The 20,176-nt window shown below is 41.5% G+C and overlaps 2 protein-coding genes across 2 annotated transcripts; both read left to right on the plus strand.

Annotated features, from left to right (window-relative positions):
* The first annotated feature begins 268 nt into the window (after positions 1-268).
* On the plus strand, positions 269-8,792 carry LOC130490477 (vomeronasal type-2 receptor 26-like). The gene is made up of 6 exons (XM_056864304.1): positions 269-526; positions 4,186-5,052; positions 5,183-5,341; positions 6,362-6,435; positions 7,104-7,228; positions 7,882-8,792. Exons 1-6 carry the CDS (start codon positions 269-271, stop codon positions 8,790-8,792), a joined length of 2,394 nt encoding a protein of 797 aa, XP_056720282.1.
* Positions 8,793-14,412: 5,620 nt separating this feature from the next.
* Positions 14,413-20,172, plus strand: LOC130490478 (vomeronasal type-2 receptor 26-like). The gene is made up of 5 exons (XM_056864305.1): positions 14,413-14,556; positions 15,308-16,168; positions 16,519-16,755; positions 17,335-17,461; positions 19,271-20,172. Exons 1-5 carry the CDS (start codon positions 14,413-14,415, stop codon positions 20,170-20,172), a joined length of 2,271 nt encoding a protein of 756 aa, XP_056720283.1.
* Positions 20,173-20,176: the final 4 nt, after the last annotated feature.

Below are 20,176 nucleotides of genomic sequence, written 5' to 3' on the forward strand. Positions count from 1 at the left end.
TGAGAATCATCATAATGCCCTGAGTTGAGGCAGGTGCTAGGGCTCCTGGAAATGACTCCAGATGACCCTGGAGGTCCCTTCAATCTCTATGTTTCTATGATTCTATGATATTGGTATTTCAGGGGGCATTTTTGAATATATACAGGGATCATAAAGATGATACAGAATATGTTGTGATGATTTTTTAAAAATTGTGAAATATCCTTCTATTAAAGTATACAGCTCTCGTTTTAGGCCGATACCTAAGAATTACCAGCATATTCTGGCCATGGTATTTGCTGCAAAAGAAATCAATGAAAACCCTCAGATCTTACCCAATGTCTCCCTGGGCTTTCAAATCTATGACAGCTATTTCAGTGCAAAATCGACCTACCGTGCCACGCTGCAATTTATGTCCTCTCGAAAGACATTTGTTCCTAACTTTCAATGTGACACCCAGAAAAATCTGCTAGCAGTCATTGGAGGACTGGACTCCCAAACCTCCCTTGACGTGGCGACAATCTTGGGCATCTATAAGATTCCACAGGTAAGATAGTTGAGGGTATTAGAACCTAACACTTCTGTTAACATATGGTTTGTTCCTCAGAACTGATTGTTGGGTTGAAAAAAAGGAGAAGTGAATGTATTTAAAATATCCAGAGTGACCTTATTTTCATGCTTGGGACAAAGGCAGCTTTGATTCTCAAGAGACTATACTCCGTAAATCCTGATGGTCTCTAAGACTCCAATTTAACTGTTCTACAGAAGACCAACACAGCTACCCTGAGAAACGTATCTTAATGTGAATGTCACATAGACGGAAAGAAAAACAGGCTTGATGGTTTAGTTATAAATAAAATGAGCAGGGGTTTAATTCAAGCAGAAAAGGCAACAATCAGAGGGCAAAAATGCATGGTCGCTTTATCCTCCTTTAAATCCTGTTTCAGCCAGGATTCAGCCAGGATCAACCACATACGTTTCACCTAATGTGCGTTCGATCCTGGCTAAAACAGGGATTAAAGGATTATAAAGCGACCATGCGTTTTCGCCGAAACAAGCAAGAACATCATTATTTTGTGGCACAACATATGAACCTTTCATTCAGTATTATAAATGCTCACAATTTTTTTTGTTTACATGGTGTTGATAATGATAACTAATAAATAATAACTAATAACTCATTTACCTGGTGGTATGAGGAATTGAGCATTGGTAGTTCCCACACCACGAGGCTTTTAAAAATGGCAGTACTCACTGGAATGGAGTACAGGGACTTTTGAGGGCCCCTCCCACATTCTGAGGGGAAATTTGCCGGAAATCAGTGAAACCTTGTATATTAAATCTGACACCGTTTCTTTTTACAAAATAAGCACACAATAAGAAATAGAAATCCCATTCCACATTCTGGTCTTATTTGAGGCAACTCCGATAGAGTTCATCAAAGTTTCATCTCCCCCCCCCCCCCGCAAATGCATTTTTAATACCTAGATAAAATTGCTGGGAGGGATCATACAGATTTTCAACAGTTCACTGTTGATACATAGTTTTAGCTTTCAGTGTCAACTAAAAATATGAAAACACCACCATGGAGGGTGAACAAGCTGAAACTTAATCTGGACAAGATGGCAATTCTGTGAAGTTGAAGCCAATACTTGGTGTTCAGCATAATCAGAGGGGCTTGTACTTCTCTGAAAACCCACATTTGTTATCTGGAGATGCCTCTGGATTTCTTCTGCCCATAGAAACACAGGTTCTTGGTTGCTCAGCTGCTCAGGTTGATCTTGGAGAAAGCTGACCTGGTCACAGTTGCAAACACTTTGGACATAATACAGACTAGTTTACTATAAAATGCTTCATGTGGGGCTGCCAGTAAAGGCAGTGTGAAAGTTTATCGACTTTAGATGGTACCAAATGGAGCAGCTAGAGCACGAACAGAGAACTGCTGCAAAGACCATATAAGAAAATGTGTGTGTGTGTGTGTGTGTGTGTGTGTGTGTATGTGTGTGAAATGCCGTCAAGTCGATTCCGACTCATGGTGACCCTATGAATCAATCTCCTCCAAAACATCTTATCGTTAACAACCTTGCTCAGGGTTCTTGTAGGTTATCCGGGCTGTGTAACAGTGGTCTTGGAATTTTCTTTCCTGACGTTTCGCCAGCAACTGTGGCCGGCATCTTCAGAGGGGTAACACTGAAGGACAGTGTCTCTCAGTGTCAAGGGTGTAGGAAGAGTAATATATAGTCAGAAAGGGGTTGGGTTTGAGCTGAGTATTGTCCTGCAAAAGTATTGTCCTGTAAGTATCAAGATAATGTGCTAATGAGGGTATGGTATGTTTCTTGATACCCTTGTCATCCGTAAAACAAACCTTCAGTTAGGTCACAAGGTCTACCGGAAACCAACTCACACAGATGGCTACTTACACAAAAACTCCAACCACCACCCCCGACAGAAAAGAGGAATAATCAAAACATTAATGGACCGTGCAAGACGGATCTGTGAACCACAGTTTCTCAAGGAAGAAACTAATCATCTAAATCACGCACTGCTAGCAAACGGCTACTCCAAGAATGAAATCAGAAGGGCCATTAAACGAAACAAAAATCAGAAAACTCAAGAAAAACAGTCTCCCATAGGAAAGGTATTCTTGCCATTTATTAAAGGAGTCACTGATAGGATGGAGAAATTTTTGAAAAAACATAACCTACAAACAGTGTTTAAACCCACCAAGAAAATACAACAAATGCTACGATCAGCAAAAGACAAAAGAGACCCCCTCACCTCTGCAGGAGTATATCGTATACCTTGCAGCTGTGGAGAAGTTTACATCGGGACCACAAAACGCAGCATACAAACAAGGATAAAAGAACATGAAAGATACTGCAGACTTGGCCAACCTGAGAAATCAGCAGTGGCTGAACATGGACTGACACAAACAGGACACAGGGTCTTATTCCAAGACACTGAAAGACTGGACAATTCTACCAACTATTTTGTCAGATTGCACAGAGAAGCCATTGAAATTCATAAACATCAGCACAACTTTAACAGAAAAGAGGAGAGTTTAAGAATGAATAAGGCTTGGCTTCCTGCCCTGAAAAACCTCCAGACAAAGACAACATTCAACAATAGCCATACAGATTAGTTTTGGATTACACACATTAACAGATCACTTCAGGATACAATGGTTCCATATTAACATACCATACCCTCATTAGCACATTATCTTGATACTTACAGGACAATACTTTTGCAGGACAATACTCAGCTCAAACCCAACCCCTTTCTGACTATATATTACTCTTCCTACACCCTTGACACTGAGAGACACTGTCCTTCAGTGTTACCCCTCTGAAGATGCCGGCCACAGTTGCTGGCGAAACGTCAGGAAAGAAAATTCCAAGACCACGGTTACACAGCCCGGATAACCTACAAGAACCAATGAACTCTGACCGTGAAAGCCTTCGACAAAACCTTGCTCAGGTCTTGCAAATTGAGGGCTGTGGAGTCAATCCATCTCTTGTTGGGTCTTCCACTTTTCCTGCTGCCTTCAACTTTTCCTAACATGACTGTCTTTTCCAGTGATTTTCATAATGTGTACAATAGCCCCAGTTTAGTCATTTTAGCTTCTAGCCTCAGTTCAGGCTTGATTTCATCTATAACCAACTGATTTTTTTTTTTTTGCAGTCCATGCTATATATAACAAATTAGCATCTATCAATTACACTACCTTTCAGTTTGTTTCCTGGCCCAACTCAAAGGGTTGATATTGATTTTGAAATCCCTAAATGAGTTGGTCCCAAGTTCATAGAGGTGGGTCTCCAACACTACACTCAAACTTGGATTCTGAGATTTTTTAGGAGGCTTTAATGAGGAAACCTGTGTTCCCCCACACAGTTTTAGTTTGCTTTGATCCATGAAAATCCTTTCTTGACTACTACCTCTAGATTAGGGATAACTAACTTAGAAAGTGCATCACTCTATTCCTCTAATACTCTACTGTATTAGACATCTTGGAGAACCCAAGGAATTGCATATTCTAGAAGGCCTTTGACATTGGGTAAAGTTGCTGTATTTCCATCCACATTACATTTTATTGTGATTGTATTTATGCTATTGGCCAGTTGTTTAGCAGCTTCCTCTATGGACAGTATTAGATGGAAAAATATCATAGAGTTATTCTATCTTCCCACTCTCCATCACCTTTAGCTCATATATGGGTCTGCTCCAGTGACAGATACACATCCAGACCTTGCCCTCTACCAGATGTCCACTAACGAAGCACTTCAGCATGCAGGGATTCTGTCTTTATTGCTATATTTCAAGTGGACATGGATTGGCATCCTTGTTAAGGATAATGACGATGGAGAAAGAATTGTGCAGAGTTTACTTCCAGAGTTTTCCAAGCATGGTATCTGCTTTGCCTTCATAGGATATTGCCCCGGGGGGACTTTTTACACTGAAGTTCCTCACACATTTGAACAGGGGGCAAAAATACATGCTCAAATAATGGGCAGCAAAGCGAAAGCATTTGTAGCATTTGGAGAATCTTATTCTGTCAATGACCTAATGTGGTTGCCATATTTGTCAAATGGAGAAAACATGCCATGGAAAGCAAAAGGTAAAGTGTGGATACTGGCAGCCCCAATGGAGTTCAGTTTATATGTTTATCAAAGAGTTTTTGATACAGATGAAATCCATGGTATTCTGGCTTTCCAAGTTCATTCCAGTAATCTTCCAGGATTCCATAAATTTGTTGAGAGAAGAAACCCTTACAACACTGAAGGAGATGGCTTTATACAGAAATTCTGGCACCATGTCTTCGACTGTAAATTCCCAAATCAAATTCAGGGGCAGGAAATGAGAGAAGAAGCAGAGATTTGCACAGGGCAAGAGAAGCTGGAGAGCCTTTCTGCAGGTTTTTTTGAAATGAGCATGACTGGCCACAGCTACAGCATTTACAATGCTGTCTATGCTGTGGCCCATGCTATACATGCCATGCTATCATTCACAGCCAGGCATGGAAGAGTGATAAATCCAGAGAACTTGAATATTCCAGGTCAAGAACAATGGCAGGTAAGCCTTCAGCAAATGAACAGAAGAGCATCAGTTTTGTGGATGGAAAATGCAGTTCTACTTTCTGTATTACTCCAAGTTCTTCTTTTGCAAATTCTCTTCCTTCATTTTCCTCTTATTCCTATTTCAGCTTTTAGTTCCAGCAGATATTCTTGTGGTCTGCAAACTCGCTATGCACAGACTGGAAGGTGTTGAGTACAGAATTTGTTTCTGGAAGTTCATCAGGCCGCCTTCCTTTGCATGGTCCTCTGCTTCCTTCCTTGTGTCTGATGAACATGACAGCAGCAGCGTTAGGGATTAGTATTCTACTGCTAGACGGTTTACTGGGGATATACACCTTTGTGGTCTTTGTATGTGTGCCTCCCAACTCTGATATGGGATCTTTAATTGGGTGTGCAGAGACATGTACTTTGGCCAATATTTGGGGAAATATGGGGGGGGGAGATAGAGAGCTCTTTACATTGAACTGAATTGATTACGTTGAACACAGCCAGAGAAGCAAGAAGGGGAAGCAGATGCAACAAACAGCAACAAGAGGAAGTCAGTGTAAAAGATCCCTTTTCCAGCCCATTTAAATGATATCCCCCCACCCAAATTCTATACGGTATCTTAAAAGTAACCAGTTAATCCCATTCTGTGCTTATTCGGTGCTAATGGTCATAATGGGTGAGCTGGAATGTTACAAATGTCAGCATGTAGAGGGCAGAGTCTGTTTTTAAGCCTCTCCAGAGCTTTTTAACCCTCTTCTCAACTCCCAGGTACCAGCTTAGCCAAGCCAATCAGGTTGTGCACCATAAATGAATTTAAGCTGACCACTGAGATGCTCAGACAATCATTGGCTTCATGGGTTGGCATATGTATTCTAATAGGATGTTCAAATTAGCAGTTCCATTGATTGGAAACCCTTCAGACAATCCTCACTGGTTAGGCGCTATCCCAGCTCTGAAAATATAGTGTCATTTTGCATTCTGGACCCAACACGTGACCTCTGTCAAAATCATATGTTTGTTGCTTGAAGGACACAAGTGTGCTGAAACAGCCTGGGGAGGAGGAGTTCTTTGGGTCTGTAGCAACAGGAAATGTGGCCGTATTGTCTTTTGAAATGGGACAATAGTTTCTTTCCTCAACCATTTCTGTTGGGGTAACAGTGTGTGTGTGTGTGTGCCCACAAAATGTTGGTCCTGGGATATTGAAAGGAAAGGAAATTTGCCTCCATTTTGGACAGACATTCAGAAAAGCCATTCTTAAGGATCCAAGAAACTATGGCAAAGTTGCAGCCTTTGATAAACTCTTCTCCTTTTCCATTGAGCTCCATCACTTCCTTAGAGGTGTTGCCTTTAACAACAGTGTTGGAGAACACATTTCATTCAACAAGAATGGGGAGCTGGTAGCTGGATTGGATGTTATGAACTGGATTAGTTCCTCAAACGTCACCTTTTATAGAGAGAGAATTGGGAGGATGGATCCCCAGGCTCCTCCAGAGGAAATGTTCACTATCAACGAGGAAGTCATACAATGGCCACGCTGGTTTCACCAGGTAAGATCCAATATTATTGCGTTGAGGAAGTCTTTCCAATATGAATATGCACTGAGTGTGAAAGGTGAAGTTCTTTGAACACCAATGAGTCACAGTGAAGTGCTGGGCTTGGATTGAAAATAATAGTGTTTGGGTGATGTTACAAATGATAATTCAAAGCTAAACACAGTGAAACAACTAAAGGTAGACTGGCTGGTGGGCGAGAAGGAAGCAGAAAAAGGAGAGGGTTAGGGGGGCTGTCAGTGAAAAGGAAGAGGAAATAGTGGGGAAGGGATACAGGGGGAATGATTTGCACCTTGCAAGCCCTTGTGGGTCCCCTGCTTATACTTAATAAAGAATGAATTATTAGTTAGGCAAATGTACACAAACTCAGCATTTCAAAGATTACTGAAGAAGAATTGTGGGGAGCAAAGGATGAGTGGCTTTCCCATAGCTAATCATTTATAAGCAAAGTGATCTATTACAATGAATTAAACTCAATAAAACCATACTCATTTTTATTTGTTGAACAGAGACAACCTGTTTCCATATGTAGTAACAGTTGCCAGCCTGGTTATTTCAAGAAAGTGAAGGAGGGAGAGCCTTTTTGTTGTTACGATTGCATCCCATGTCCAGAGGGGAAGATTTCATCTCAAAAGGGTAAGAAATTGTACAACAATATCCATATACTGTATCGCTGTTCTCTTTAGAGCTCTCTCAGCCCCACCTACTTCACAGGGTGTCTGTTGTGGGGAGGGGAAGGGAAGGTAATTGTAAGCAGGTTTGATTCACCCTTAAGTGGTAGGAAAAGTCATCATATAAAAACCAATTCTTCTTCTTCATTAGAGGAAATGACATTTACAATTATGCCCAAATCATGATTTAAAAAGTAAAGGGGTGCAGACACATCACATCACAATGTTTACTAGGCAGATTATGTTTTCGGGGTGGTTTGCCATTGCCTTTCCCAGTCATCTACACTTTACCCTAGCAAGCTAGGTACTCATTTTACCAATCTTGGAAGAATGGAAAGATGGGTCAACCTTGAGCTGGCTAAACTAATTGAAACCAACTTCCATCAAGATCGAACCCAGGTTGTGAGCAGAGCAATGACTGCGGTACTTCAGCTTACCAATCTGCACCTATGTAGCATCCTGAACTTTAGTTCCCATCATCACCTTCCTGCCACATTTCAGAAGATCAGCAATGAAGAACTCCAATTTTAGGGGGGGCATGTATGTAGGGGTCAGTTACAATGTGCTGGAATGTTTTACATCAGATTTTGAAAGAAATCTTAAATTTTTGTTTTTCAGACTCGAATGACTGCTATAAATGTACAGATGAACAATTTCCAAGCAAAAACCAGGATATTTGTATTTCCAAGTACATCATCTTCTTGTCTTATGAAGATCCTTTGGGACTCAGCTTAGCCCTCTTTGCTTTTTCTCTCTCTTTGATCACAGCTCTGGTGTTGGGAACATTTATCAAGCGCCACAACACGCCAATTGTCAAAGCCAACAATCGCAGCCTCTCCTACACTCTTCTCATCTCCCTTCTGCTCTGCTTCCTGTGTTCTTTGCTATTCATTGGCCAGCCTGAGATGGTGACCTGCCTCCTGCGCCAGACTGCTTTTGGCACCATCTTTTCAGTGGCTATTTCTTGCATCCTAGCCAAGACCATCACTGTGGTTCTGGCTTTCATGGCTACCAAACCAGGAAGCAGGATAAGGAAATGGGTGGGGAAAAGACTGGCCATCTTCATTGTTCTTTCCTGCTCTCTTGTCCAAGGAGGAATTTGTGCTCTGTGGCTAGCAACGTCTCCTCCATTCCCAGATGTTGACACGCACACAATCACTGAAGAACTTATACTGAAATGTAATGAGGGGTCTGTGACTTTTTTTTACTGTGTGTTGGGCTATATGGGTTTCCTGGCCATTGTCAGTTTCACCGTGGCTTTCCTTGCCAGGAAACTACCTGACACTTTCAATGAAGCCAAGTTCATTACTTTCAGCATGTTAGTGTTTTGCAGTGTTTGGTTATCCTTTGTTCCAACCTACTTGAGCACTAAGGGGAAATACATGGTAGCTGTGGAGATCTTCTCTATCTTGACCTCTGCTGCTGGGCTTCTGTTTTTGATTTTTTGCCCTAAATGCTATGTACTTTTGCTGCATCCAAAGTTAAACAACAGGGAAGGATTAATATGGGGAAATATTCAAAGCAGATAATGGACATTGTTTTTATTTTTATTTTTTTGAGTAAGTGAGAAATACATTTCTACATATAATGTTCCTGAGAATTTCCCTGTAAGTAGCTCTCCGGTATAAAGCTGTCAGTGAAGCAGAAAGCAGCATGTGGAAGTAGGTTGGGAAAAGACTGGCCAACTTTATGGTTTGTTAGCCAAATTGCCTGGTTATGAATTATTTATGCGGAAATTAGCATTCAATAACCGGCACTGGGCATAGCCTGCAGGATCTAAACCAACATTTACTGTAATCCAATCTGAGATACAAAAGAAGGAACAGAGTCAATGGATTCAATTAAAAGGTTTTTACTTTGCCCATAGTACGTGCAGAAGCACTCAAATTACATGTACACACTAACACACAGTTCTAAGAATAAAAGAGAGGAGTAGAGAGACAGTTGCCCATGTGGCAGGCCCTCGATGACAGGAGATATTGCACCTTTCCTGTAGAGGAGTTGTCCTGAGTTCTGTAGACTAAGTTACTGGGTAAGTAGGAGGGAAACAGGGGTTCCTGTGGGCTCGAACAGCGAGGCGGGAGGGGATTGTGATCAGGCTGCGCAATACCCAAATCACAGAGTGATGGCAAGGAAGCCAGGGGAAGACCTAAGGTGATGTATGGACTAAGGGGACCCCAGATATACCCTGCTTTGGGGCTGGGTAATGAGATTACCCTCATGATTCCCATGGTAAAAAAAAGATGACAAAAAGACTAATGGTCATCTGCTGGGGTGAGGCAATGGGCAATTTCATAAAACTATACTATTTCCATTGAATTGTGCAATTCTGGTAAGACCGGGAATCTCTCACAGATTGAATTAATAATCCTTCACAAAGACGCACATAACTGTCTCCGGGGCGAGTCACTTTGCATAGGCGGAGGAGCGGCTCTCCGTGGCTATTTCAACTTCTTCTGATGGGCTATCAATCATGCTGATGAAGCAAGGGGAGAGGGGGGTGTTGTTGGCGGCTACATGCTTCTCTCGTCCGTACAAGATGGCTTCTGCTGGAACAAGCACACAGGAAAATGGAGTCCCTCTGGTTCACTGGAGGTGAACCACCTGGTCGTGGTTCCATGATTGCTGGGTTTGCGGGATGCACAGGAGCCCTTTCCATGGCGGCGCAGGCTTGCCGCTTCATCAGGAAAGGTGGGGGCACACATCTGTTGGGGTTGCCATGACCAGTCTGGGAGATTGGCAACCCATTTCGTAACAGGTTCTTCACTGTTCCTTAATCCAAGCAGTTATTGTTGTCTGCTTTGCAATGTCTCACCCATTCCTTTATGCTGACATGCAATCTATGCCTGAATAAATTGTACTGGATTGTATTGAGACATTGATGATGACATTTGACAACATATTACATTTTACAGTGTCTTGGGCTACATGGCTCCCTGGCCATCATCTTCATCACTGTGGCTTTTCTTGTGTGCACATTGCTTGACAGTTTCAAACTAAGACAAGTTTATCTCCTTCAACATGCTAGTCTTCTATAGTACTTGGTTATCCTTTGCGCCAACCGACCACTATATGCTGGTATATACAGTAATAGCTATAGCGATCTTCTCTTGTTTATCCCCCAGAGTTTGGCTGCTGGGTTGCTTATTTGTCCCAGTACTACTGGCAGGAATCCTTATGAAGAAAAAAAAAATCCATGGTGTTAATGGAATATCTATGCCAAACTATTTCATATCCTGGAGAGCAGACTTTGGCATCATAAGCCACTCTAAAATAGTATCACAATTATACAATAATATTTTGTAAAATCAGAGACAGATAGTCCATTATAGAATGTCCTTTGTTGCATTATTGTATCTTTAAATGGTGGAGGTTTATGTTTCCCAAAAAAATGTTTTATTAATCTTGCAGTTTATTCAAAAGAGTCAAAACAAGAACATTAAAGAGAAAGACCTAAGCATTTTTTTGGAAGACTACTTCTTTGAATATAGAAATCCTACCCAGCTATGAAAGCTTTAATTTAATAACATTAAGTTACACCATCAAGATCCTTGTGCTATGGTGGCAGCTGCTGCCAAAGCAATGTCTAAAAAAAATCTGCACAGCCAATCAAATATTCAATTGCCACTCAGAAACTCTGCTGGGAAAAAGCTTCACCTGGCTCCGCCCACTTTCTGGAAACACAATGGTCATTTATGCATGGTCTCTTTAACCTGCTTTATCCCCCATTTCAGCCAGGATCAAAGTAACCAGGGTTGGGGAAAACTGTATGCATTGGCTGGAATGATCAGGGACAAAACTGTGTGCTAATGGAGGCGTGAATACAGAAAAGCCATCTCCCAAGTGCAAATCAAGTCCCACCCCTTTAAATGCTGCTCTGTAATTGGCTGACTTCACAACTGACCTTGAGAGAAGACTTCCTTGCCTCCCAGACCCAACTGCCACATAAAAAAGCATTTTAAGAACAAAACACAGCAATCTGAAAGAAGGGGGGAGGGAGAAACCCAAGCCTTGTTTAAAAAAAAGCCTTTCTTTTGCTCAGAAAGAGCTCCAAGGAAGCAGGAAGCACTTGAATCCCTGCCTCTTTACACACTGCTTTGTGATTGGCTGTGAGAGAAGCCAATCTTCTGCGCTTCCCCTGTTGGTTATCTGAATGCTCCCTTGAAGAGGGGTTTGGAAAAGGGTGGGGCGAAGCTCAACCCGAGAAAACTGTATACTAGCTCAGTGATTCTAGAATGAGTCTGGATAAACGGTTTAATTCGGGCCAGAAGAGGAATGGGAAAAGCTGGGTTCATTTTATGTTGAAACAGGGTTGAGCCAACAAGGAATGAGGTAACGTGTATGCTGAAAAATTTGATCCTGGCTGAAACAGGGAATGAAGGAGGTTAAAGTGACCATGCATACATGACCCTGGTGGATTCCTAGAAAGGTGTCACTGGGCACCATGTTGTCCTCAAGCACCACATTGAGGACCACTAGTGTAGAATGTTGGTGATCCTTGTTTAACTCTAATTCAACCATTATATTATCTGGGTGACCTTAGGGCATCCACACTGTCTCAGCCTAACCTGTTGTGAAGGTAAAAGTGGAGGAGGGAAGAAACGTAAACTACACTGAGCTCCTTAGTGGAAGGGTAGGATGAACATAAAATGGATAATATTAGAACGGAGCTACTGGATCAAATTTTATTTCCCTCATCAGTGGATAAAGATCTTCTACAAATAAGAAAATTTATAGCTTTAAATATGAAAACAGAAGCTGTAGTCATTTTTATACCAAGATATATTTAGCTTCAAGTGGGCCAGCCTTGGTGAAACTCCATCACCCCATTTGGGTCTAGATCATATTTGTGTATATCTGGACCTTTCTAGTGTATTCTTAACGAGAGTTACTCCAGTCTAAGCGCATTGAAATGAATGGGCTTAGACTGGAGCAACTGTTCTTATGAAAGCACTGTTAGTTTAGTATGAGGCATTCCAAAGCCATGACCCACTTGGAATCCAGCTAAGCAAAATAGAAAACTTCTGTTGAGAAGTGATACACATGTTTTTTTCTGGAATGCCATTGGGAATCCCCAACTTTGGTCATTACCTTTCCCTTTAATAATCAAAAGGACTGTAATTTAATTTGCAGCTGGCCAAAACCACAGGGGACTTCCAGTGTTGCCATGTAAAGCTAGTAACACAGGATGTGAAAGAAAGCAGAGATATACCTGACAGTGTCTACAGCTTAGTCTAGAGATGAGAAATGGCTTGGAGATGAATCTTTTTATGATGTGTGAGTTGATATTTGCAATTTCAGGCGAGGTTCTATGTTCAGAGTGAATGTTGTTTCAGACCAGAATATTGTAAATCCTGAAAACTGTCATGATAGGACTGTAGGTAGTAAAATCAGGGTCCGTGTTCAGAAGGAAGATGGTAGTATTAGTGCTGTTGCAGCTGATTCTGCTTTTTCACAGTACATGCAAGACTCACATTGTTAAGTGCAGGATTAGAGATCCTCACCCTCCAGTGCAAGAGTATCATCAATCAGGAGACCTCTTTGTTGGTGGCATTTCTTCCCAGAGCTTCCACTTCAATCCAATGGACTTCAGAGAATATCCCCCTTTAGAACTGGCTGAAAACCTTATGTGAGAATTCATTTTAATATTTCCATTTTTTTGCTGCCTGAGTCATCTGGGGAGGTGTGGTTTGTTCAATTACTTTTGTGTGAACTATAATAATAAAAGAAGAAGAAGGAGAGTTGGTTTTATATTCTACTTTTCTGTACCTTTAAGGGGCCTCAAAGTGGCTTACAATCACCTTCCCCCCCCCCAACAGACACTGTGTGAGATAGGTGGGGCTGGGAGATTTCTGAGAGAACTGTTACTGGCCAAGGTCACCCAGCAAGCTTCATGTGTAGGAGTGGGGAAGCCAACCTGGTTCACCAGATTAGAGTCCACCACCGTTTGTCCATCTCCCAGTATAACTCATCAGAAAATAATTCTAGGCAACTCAAAACTGGCCACTGGCTTCAGGAAGACTGCAGGTGTTGCAGTGCCAAACATGAAGGGAATTGGAACATCCTGGCCTGGGTTATCTGAAGAAGCCTCCCCCACCCAAAGTATTTGCAGTGGAGGCTAAGCTAGTCTCTGGCAGGCGCTATCTGACACTAAAGCTAGGAGTCTTGAAATTTGCTATTACCTTCAGAATGATAATGGGAGTTGCAGTGTTGAAGAAAATGGGAACTGGAACATCCTGGCCCAATTTATTTGTGGGAAACCCCCCCCCCCACTATATGAACTGGAATCTAAGGTGAGGTAGGTGGGAAACATAGTTCTTCCAGTTTTGGCATGTATAATTCTTCCAAAAATAAAGCCAGGAGTCTCAAAACCGATTTAAAAAGGCAGATAGTACAAACCAGTAGGATTAAAAATATCACCTCTGTGACAGAAAAAAAAGGCAGTTTAAGAACCTCCCTGAACTATCACGGCCAGTGGGATGTAGTGGTTACAGTGTCATTATGGGATTTAGGAGGCCCAGGTTAAGAATCATAATAAGAGTTGGAAGGGGCCATAGAGCCACCTAGTCCACCCCCCTGCTCAATGCAGGATCAACCTAAAGTATCTCTGACAAGTGTTTGTCTAGTCACTGCTTGAAGACTGCCAGTGAGGTGGCGCTCGCCAGTTCTCTAGGCAGCCAGTTCTACTGCTGAACGATTCTGACATTTTGGTAAATTATTGAAATAGTAGCAATACTCGGTTTCTTATCAATCCTGAACTCATTTTACTGTTTCATAAAAAAAAGAGATAAAAAGGGAAACCTTAGATCCTTAGAGGAATGATGGAATGGGCTTTTTAAAAGTTTGTTATCACTGTACAGACTATTTCATGAAAAAGCCTGCGTCAATTTGTTTATAAGCGCTCTGATATAGATTAATAAGGAAAATTATGAAGAATATGGTGGGTTGATTTTTAAAAGTGTGAAATGTCCTTCTGATGCAGCATGCAACTCTCATTCTAGCACCATCCCAAAGAATTACCAGCACATACTGGCCTTGGCATTTGCTATAAAGGAAATCAATGAAAACCCAGAGATCTTACCCAATGTCACCTTGGGCTTCCACATCTATGACAGCTATTTCAGTGCGAAGTGGACTTATCTTGCCACGATGCAACTAATGTCCACACCAAGGACATTTGTCCCGAACTTCAAATGTGACATCCAGAATGATCTGCTTGCCATCATTGGTGGACTGGACTCCCAAACCTCTTTTGACGTTGCAACAATATCCAGCATCTATAAGATTCCTCAGGTGAGATGACTGAGGGCATTTTCACACATACTGAATAATGCACTTTCAATCCACTTTCAATGCACTTTAACCATTGGTTGCAAGTAGATGTTCCCTTTTCATACAGTAAAATCCAGCTGCACAGTGTGTGAAAAGCACCTGAGTGTATGGGAATATAAAAGAGGAAACACTTCTTCAATATTAAAGGCCTCTTTAAGATGACTTTTGTCTTCCTGAATTAATTGTTGGGTTGAAGAAAGAAATGAATGCATCTGAAGTATACAGACTTTGTCTGTCTGTCTGTCTGTCTGTCTGTCTCCCCAATGGGGACCCAAAGCACCTTACATCACTCTCACCTCCATTTTATCCTCACAACAACCTGGTGAGGTAGGTTAGGCTGAGAGTGTGTGACTGGCCCCAAGTCATCCAGCAAACTTCCATGGCCCGAATGGGAATTCGAACCTGGATTTCCCAGGTCCTAGTCTGACACTTTAACCACTAGACCTTATCATTGGGTGAAGGTTGTACAGAGGAGATGGTGCCACTCGTTCCTTCAGAAAGTACAGCTCTCCTCTGCTTTACAGGTTCTGGGGGCAATCTAAGACATATTTATTTGAGAAGGGTTTTGACAATTAATGAAGTTATACTTTTACCTGGATTAAATTTATTGTTACTGTTAATTGTTATTGCTTTTATTGTAAGTTACTTTGGGCATCAATGGATGAAAAAAGGCTTATTATTATTCTGTTTTCCCAATCCAAACAATCTTTAGCTCATATATGGCTTTGCTCCATCAAGAAAGGATACAAATGCAGTCCTTACCTTCTACCAAATGCACCCTAATGAAGCCCTTCAGCATGCAGGGCTTGTCTCTTTACTGCTGCATTTCAAGTGGACATGGGTTGGGATCTTAGTGATGGATGACGACAATGGAGAAAGCATTGTACAAGCGTTACTTCCCCTGTTTTCTAAGAATGGTATCTGTTTTGCCTTCGTGTTAAGACTTCCAAGACCAAAATTCGTCACTGAGTTTGAAGACTTCTTAGAACAGGGGAAAGATTTGCCTGGAAAACTCCTGACCAGCAAGGCCAATTCAATTTTGGTTTTTGGACTCTCATATTCTGTCAGTGATTTGCTATGGTTCGCGAGACTATCAGAATACAATACTGTATGGAAAGCAAAAGGTAAAGTGTGGATACTAACAGCCCCAATTGAGTTCAGTGTATATGTTTATCAAAGAGTTTTAGATACAGATGAAATCCATGGTTCTCTGGCCTTTGCAGTTCACTCCAGTGATCCTCCAGGATTTCAGAAATTTATTGAGAGAAGAAACCCATATGATATAAACGGAGATGGCTTTATACAGAACTTCTGGTACCATGCCTTTGACTGTGAATTCCCGAATCAGGGGCAGGAAGAGAGAGATCTGGGAGAAATTTGCACGGGGCAAGAGAAGCTGGAGAGAATTCCTGGGTCTTTTTTTGAAATGGGCATGACTGGCCACAGCTACAGCATTTACAATTCTGTATATGCTCTGGCCCATGCTGTACATGCTATGCTGTCATTCCAAACCAAGCACAGAAGAAAGGTAAATGCAGGGAGCCTGAATCTTCCAGGTCGAGACCAATGGCAGGTAAGGCCTTTGGAAGAATACATGGGAAGCAGAATTTTTGGAGGCTCTGATTTGTGTAGTAAATAATCCCTCCAAATGCATCTTTTGCCCAATTTCTCCTCTTCCTTCATTTCCCTCTAGTGTATATTTCAATCAGCAGTCCCAGCTGTCTTTCTTGTGGTCTATGAACTTGCTATTCTTCAAATGGAATGGATTTTGAATGTAAAAATGGTAGAAAAATGTAAACCATGTTTGTGTCAGAAATCCAATGAAATCTGCCTCCATTCTGGACAGCTTATAAATGTCATCCAGAAAGATCCTCTGTGGCACAGCTGCTGACTTCCCTAAAATCTTTTTTCTTTTCCATCTAGCTCCATCACTTCCTCAGAGGTGTTGCATTTAACAACAGTGCCGGGGACACAATTTCATTCGATGAGAATGGGGTGTTAGTCACTGGATTCGATGTGATGAACTGGGTCTTTTCCCCAAACAAAACCTTCCATAGAGTGAAATTTGGGAGAATGGATCATCAGGTTCCCCAGGCTCCTCTTGATGAAGCATTCACCATTAATAATGAACACATACATTGGCCCAGATTCTTTAACCAGGTAGGATCCAATGGTCCAAAGTTTAGGAAGTCTTTCAGTTGCACATGTGCAAAAGTGAAGTTCACTGGACTTCAGTAATGAGCCAGTAATTAAGTATTTAATTATATCTCTATCATTTGCATAATCAAATTAATACATATTTAAGAAATTATTAGTTAGCCCAAGGTACATAATGCCAGCATTTCCAATGGTAATGTGGCCACGTGGTGTAGTGGTTAATAGCGGAGGACTTTAATCTGGAGAACCAGGTTTGATTCCCCACTCCTACAAATGAAGCTTGCTGGGTGACCTTGGGCTAGTCACAGTTCTCTCTGAACTCTCTCAGCCCCACCTACCTAACAAGTTGTCTATTGTGGGGAAAAGAAGGGAAGGTGATTGCAAGCCGCTTTGAGACTCCTTAAAGGTAGAGAAAAGTGGGGAATAAAAACCAATTCTTCTTCTTCTTCTTCTTCTTCTTCTTCTTCTTCTTCTTCTTCTTCTTCTTCTTCTTCTTCTTCTTCTTCTTCTTCTTCTTCTTCTTGAAAGATTGCAGCTAATTGATCTGAGTACAACCTTTCTCACTTTTCATTTGTTGATTAGATACAACCTATTTCTGAATGCTGTGAGAGTTGCTGCCCTGGTTATAGCAAGCAAGTGAAGGAGGGAGAGCCATTTTGCTGCTATGATTGCATCCAATGTCCAGAAGGAAAGATATCAGACCAGAAGGGTAAGAAACACACTGTATCGATTGACCAGTCAAATTGGCTGAAGTCCATAGGAACTTGCATTTCAAATCATGCAAGTGATCACTATTGCCTATGTTTCCATTTTGTTTGGTTGTTTGAAACATTTTATGCCACCTTTTAACATATGAACAATTAAAAACATTTTAAATTATAAATCTTGATTGAACGATACAGTAGGTATGGACTAGGAGAAGCGCCAAGGAGGACATATTAGATGTGCATATATGTGAAGAGGCCCTGACCTGGATGGCCCAGGCTAGCCTGATCTCGTTAGATCTCAGAAGCTAAGCAGGGTCGGCCCTGGTTAGTATTTGGATGGGAGACCACCAAGGAAGACTAGGGTTGCTGTGCAGAGGAAGGCACTGGCAAACCACCTCTGTTAGTCTCTTGCCATGAAAACCCCCCAAAAGGGGTCGCCATAAATCAGCTGCGACTTGAAGGCTCTTTACACACACACACATATGTGAATAGATTCCCTATCCTGCGGATGTCATGGAGATAGTTCTAATAAGAAATGTTTCAGTGATGGAGCTGGATTTCTCACTGGAATATCAAATTTTGGATTATTCCTTGACACTCTGGGAGTATTCCCAGATTGGCAGGTGGAGGGTGATGTAAGGAGATTGCCACCTTTTTTATACATATCATTAATCCATGTCGACACCTGACATTAAACTAGTATCTTTCTTTCTTTCTTTCTTTCTTTCTTTCTTTCTTTCTTTCTTTCTTTCTTTCTTTCTTTCTTTCTTTCTTTCTTTCTTTCTTTCTTTCTTTCTTTCTTTCTTTCTCTCTCTCTCTCTCTCTCTCTCTCTCTTTCTCTCTTTCTCTCTTTCTCTCTTTCTCTCTCTCTCTCTCTCTCCTCTCTCTCTCTCTCCCTCTCTCTCTCTCTCCCTCTCCCTCTCCCTCTCTCTCCAGTAAGGAAACTTTATTAGGCATTTGGTACAAACACTAAACAATCTAAAAAACTACACAGCCAGTTAACACAAATATACACATCAGAAAGTAAGATAAAATTATTTATGATCATTCTCAACCAATCCATGGCTCCTCATAGCAGCTAGGAGAAACCTAGCAATTTGATGGGTAATGTAAGGATTCTAGTCAGATAAGAGGTATAAGACCAGCCTCTTGTCTGGGTAACCCTGATATTTATGTAGGAGAGGGCTCATTATGGAATTCTTCAACTCAGTATAAAAGCTACAATATAGCAAGACATGAGATAAAAATGCAGAAATCCCAGCTCTTCACAGACAATATCTCTCCTGATGAGTTCTCAACAACCTGCCATAAAGGATTGCTGTAGGCAAGATGTTGAACCTGGCGAGCATAAAAGCTCTGGGGATTTGAGGAGCATTTCAATGGAATTAGTAGCGAGCAGAGGCCCTGTAAACCGGTGCAACAGGTTAATGAGTCTTTCTTGAAGACTGCTTAGAGTCCTCTGCTCAAAGAAAACAAGTGTGTGTATGGCTGAATAAGAACTGTTCACAAAATATACAGTTAACCTCAACTGGATTCACCATTGTTTCAGTAGATCTAAAAATCTGTAATATCTTCAAACCTAAAAACTTTCAAGAAAATTGTGTAGTGAAATAATCCGGTGCTTGCACAGGGGACTACCTTTATAGAATCATAATTCTCATAAATCACCCCCCTGCCACGTTTCAGAGGATCTGCATTACAAGGATCCTCCAGTGTTAAGTGTTAACCCTTAAACGTATGTAAAGAAAAGCTAAACATGACTATGTTGTGTGGCATATTTTGAGATACAAACCTCCTTTTTTATTTTTCAGATATGAGTGACTGCTATATATGCGCAGAAGAGAAATTTCCAAACAAAAACCGTGATATATGTATTCCCAAGTATATCAGCTTCTTATCTTATGGAGAACCTTTGGGCCTCAGCTTAGCCCTTTGTGCCCTTTCACTGTTTTTCATTACAGCTTTGGTATTAGGAACATTTATGAAGCATCACAACACTCCCATTGTCAAGGCCAACAACCGGGGCCTCACCTACACACTTCTCATCTCTCTCCTGCTCTGCTTCCTCTGTGCTTTGCTATTCATTGGCCAACCAGAGAAAATTACATGTCTGCTCCGACAACCTGCTTTTAGCATCATCTTTTCGGTGGCTATTTCCTGCATCCTGGCCAAGACCATCACTGTGGTTCTGGCTTTCATGGCTACCAAACCAGGAAGCAGGATAAGGAAATGGGTGGGGAAAAGACTGGCCAACTCCATTGTTCTTTTCTGCTCTCCTCTTCAGGCAGGGATTTGTATTGTCTGGCTTGCTATGTTTCCCCCATTCCCAGATGTTGACATGCATTCTGTTGTTGAACAAATTGTACTGGAATGTAATGAAGGATCTGTTACTATGTTTTATTGCGTCTTGGGTTATATGGGTCTCTTGACAATGGTCAGTTTCACTGTAGCTTTCCTTGCTCGCAAATTGCCTGATAGTTTCAATGAAGCCAAGTTTATCACTTTCAGCATGTTGGTGTTTTGCAGTGTTTGGATCTCCTTTGTTCCAACTTACCTGAGCACCAAGGGAAAGTACATGGTAGCTGTGGAGATTTTCTCTATCTTAGCCTCCAGTGCTGGGTTGCTGGGTTGTATTTTTACCCCCAAACTTTATATTATTGTGTTTAGGCCTGAACAGAACAACAGGGAACAGCTAATGAAAAGAAAGAGTTGAAGAA

This window comes from Euleptes europaea, chromosome 18 (genome assembly GCF_029931775.1).
Source record: "Euleptes europaea isolate rEulEur1 chromosome 18, rEulEur1.hap1, whole genome shotgun sequence".
Lineage (NCBI taxonomy): Eukaryota > Metazoa > Chordata > Lepidosauria > Squamata > Sphaerodactylidae > Euleptes > Euleptes europaea.

Coding starts and splice junctions, on each gene's coding strand:
- LOC130490478 (XM_056864305.1), top strand. CDS start 14,413: ATGCAACTAATGTCCACACCAAGGACATTTGTCCCGAACTTCAAATGT. Junction 14,557..15,307: donor GCATCTATAAGATTCCTCAG/GTGAGATGACTG, acceptor AACAATCTTTAG/CTCATATATGGCTTTGCTCC. Junction 17,462..19,270: donor AAAGATATCAGACCAGAAGG/GTAAGAAACACA, acceptor TTTATTTTTCAG/ATATGAGTGACTGCTATATA.
- LOC130490477 (XM_056864304.1), top strand. CDS start 269: ATGGTATTTGCTGCAAAAGAAATCAATGAAAACCCTCAGATCTTACCC. Junction 527..4,185: donor GCATCTATAAGATTCCACAG/GTAAGATAGTTG, acceptor CATCACCTTTAG/CTCATATATGGGTCTGCTCC. Junction 7,229..7,881: donor GAAGATTTCATCTCAAAAGG/GTAAGAAATTGT, acceptor TTTGTTTTTCAG/ACTCGAATGACTGCTATAAA.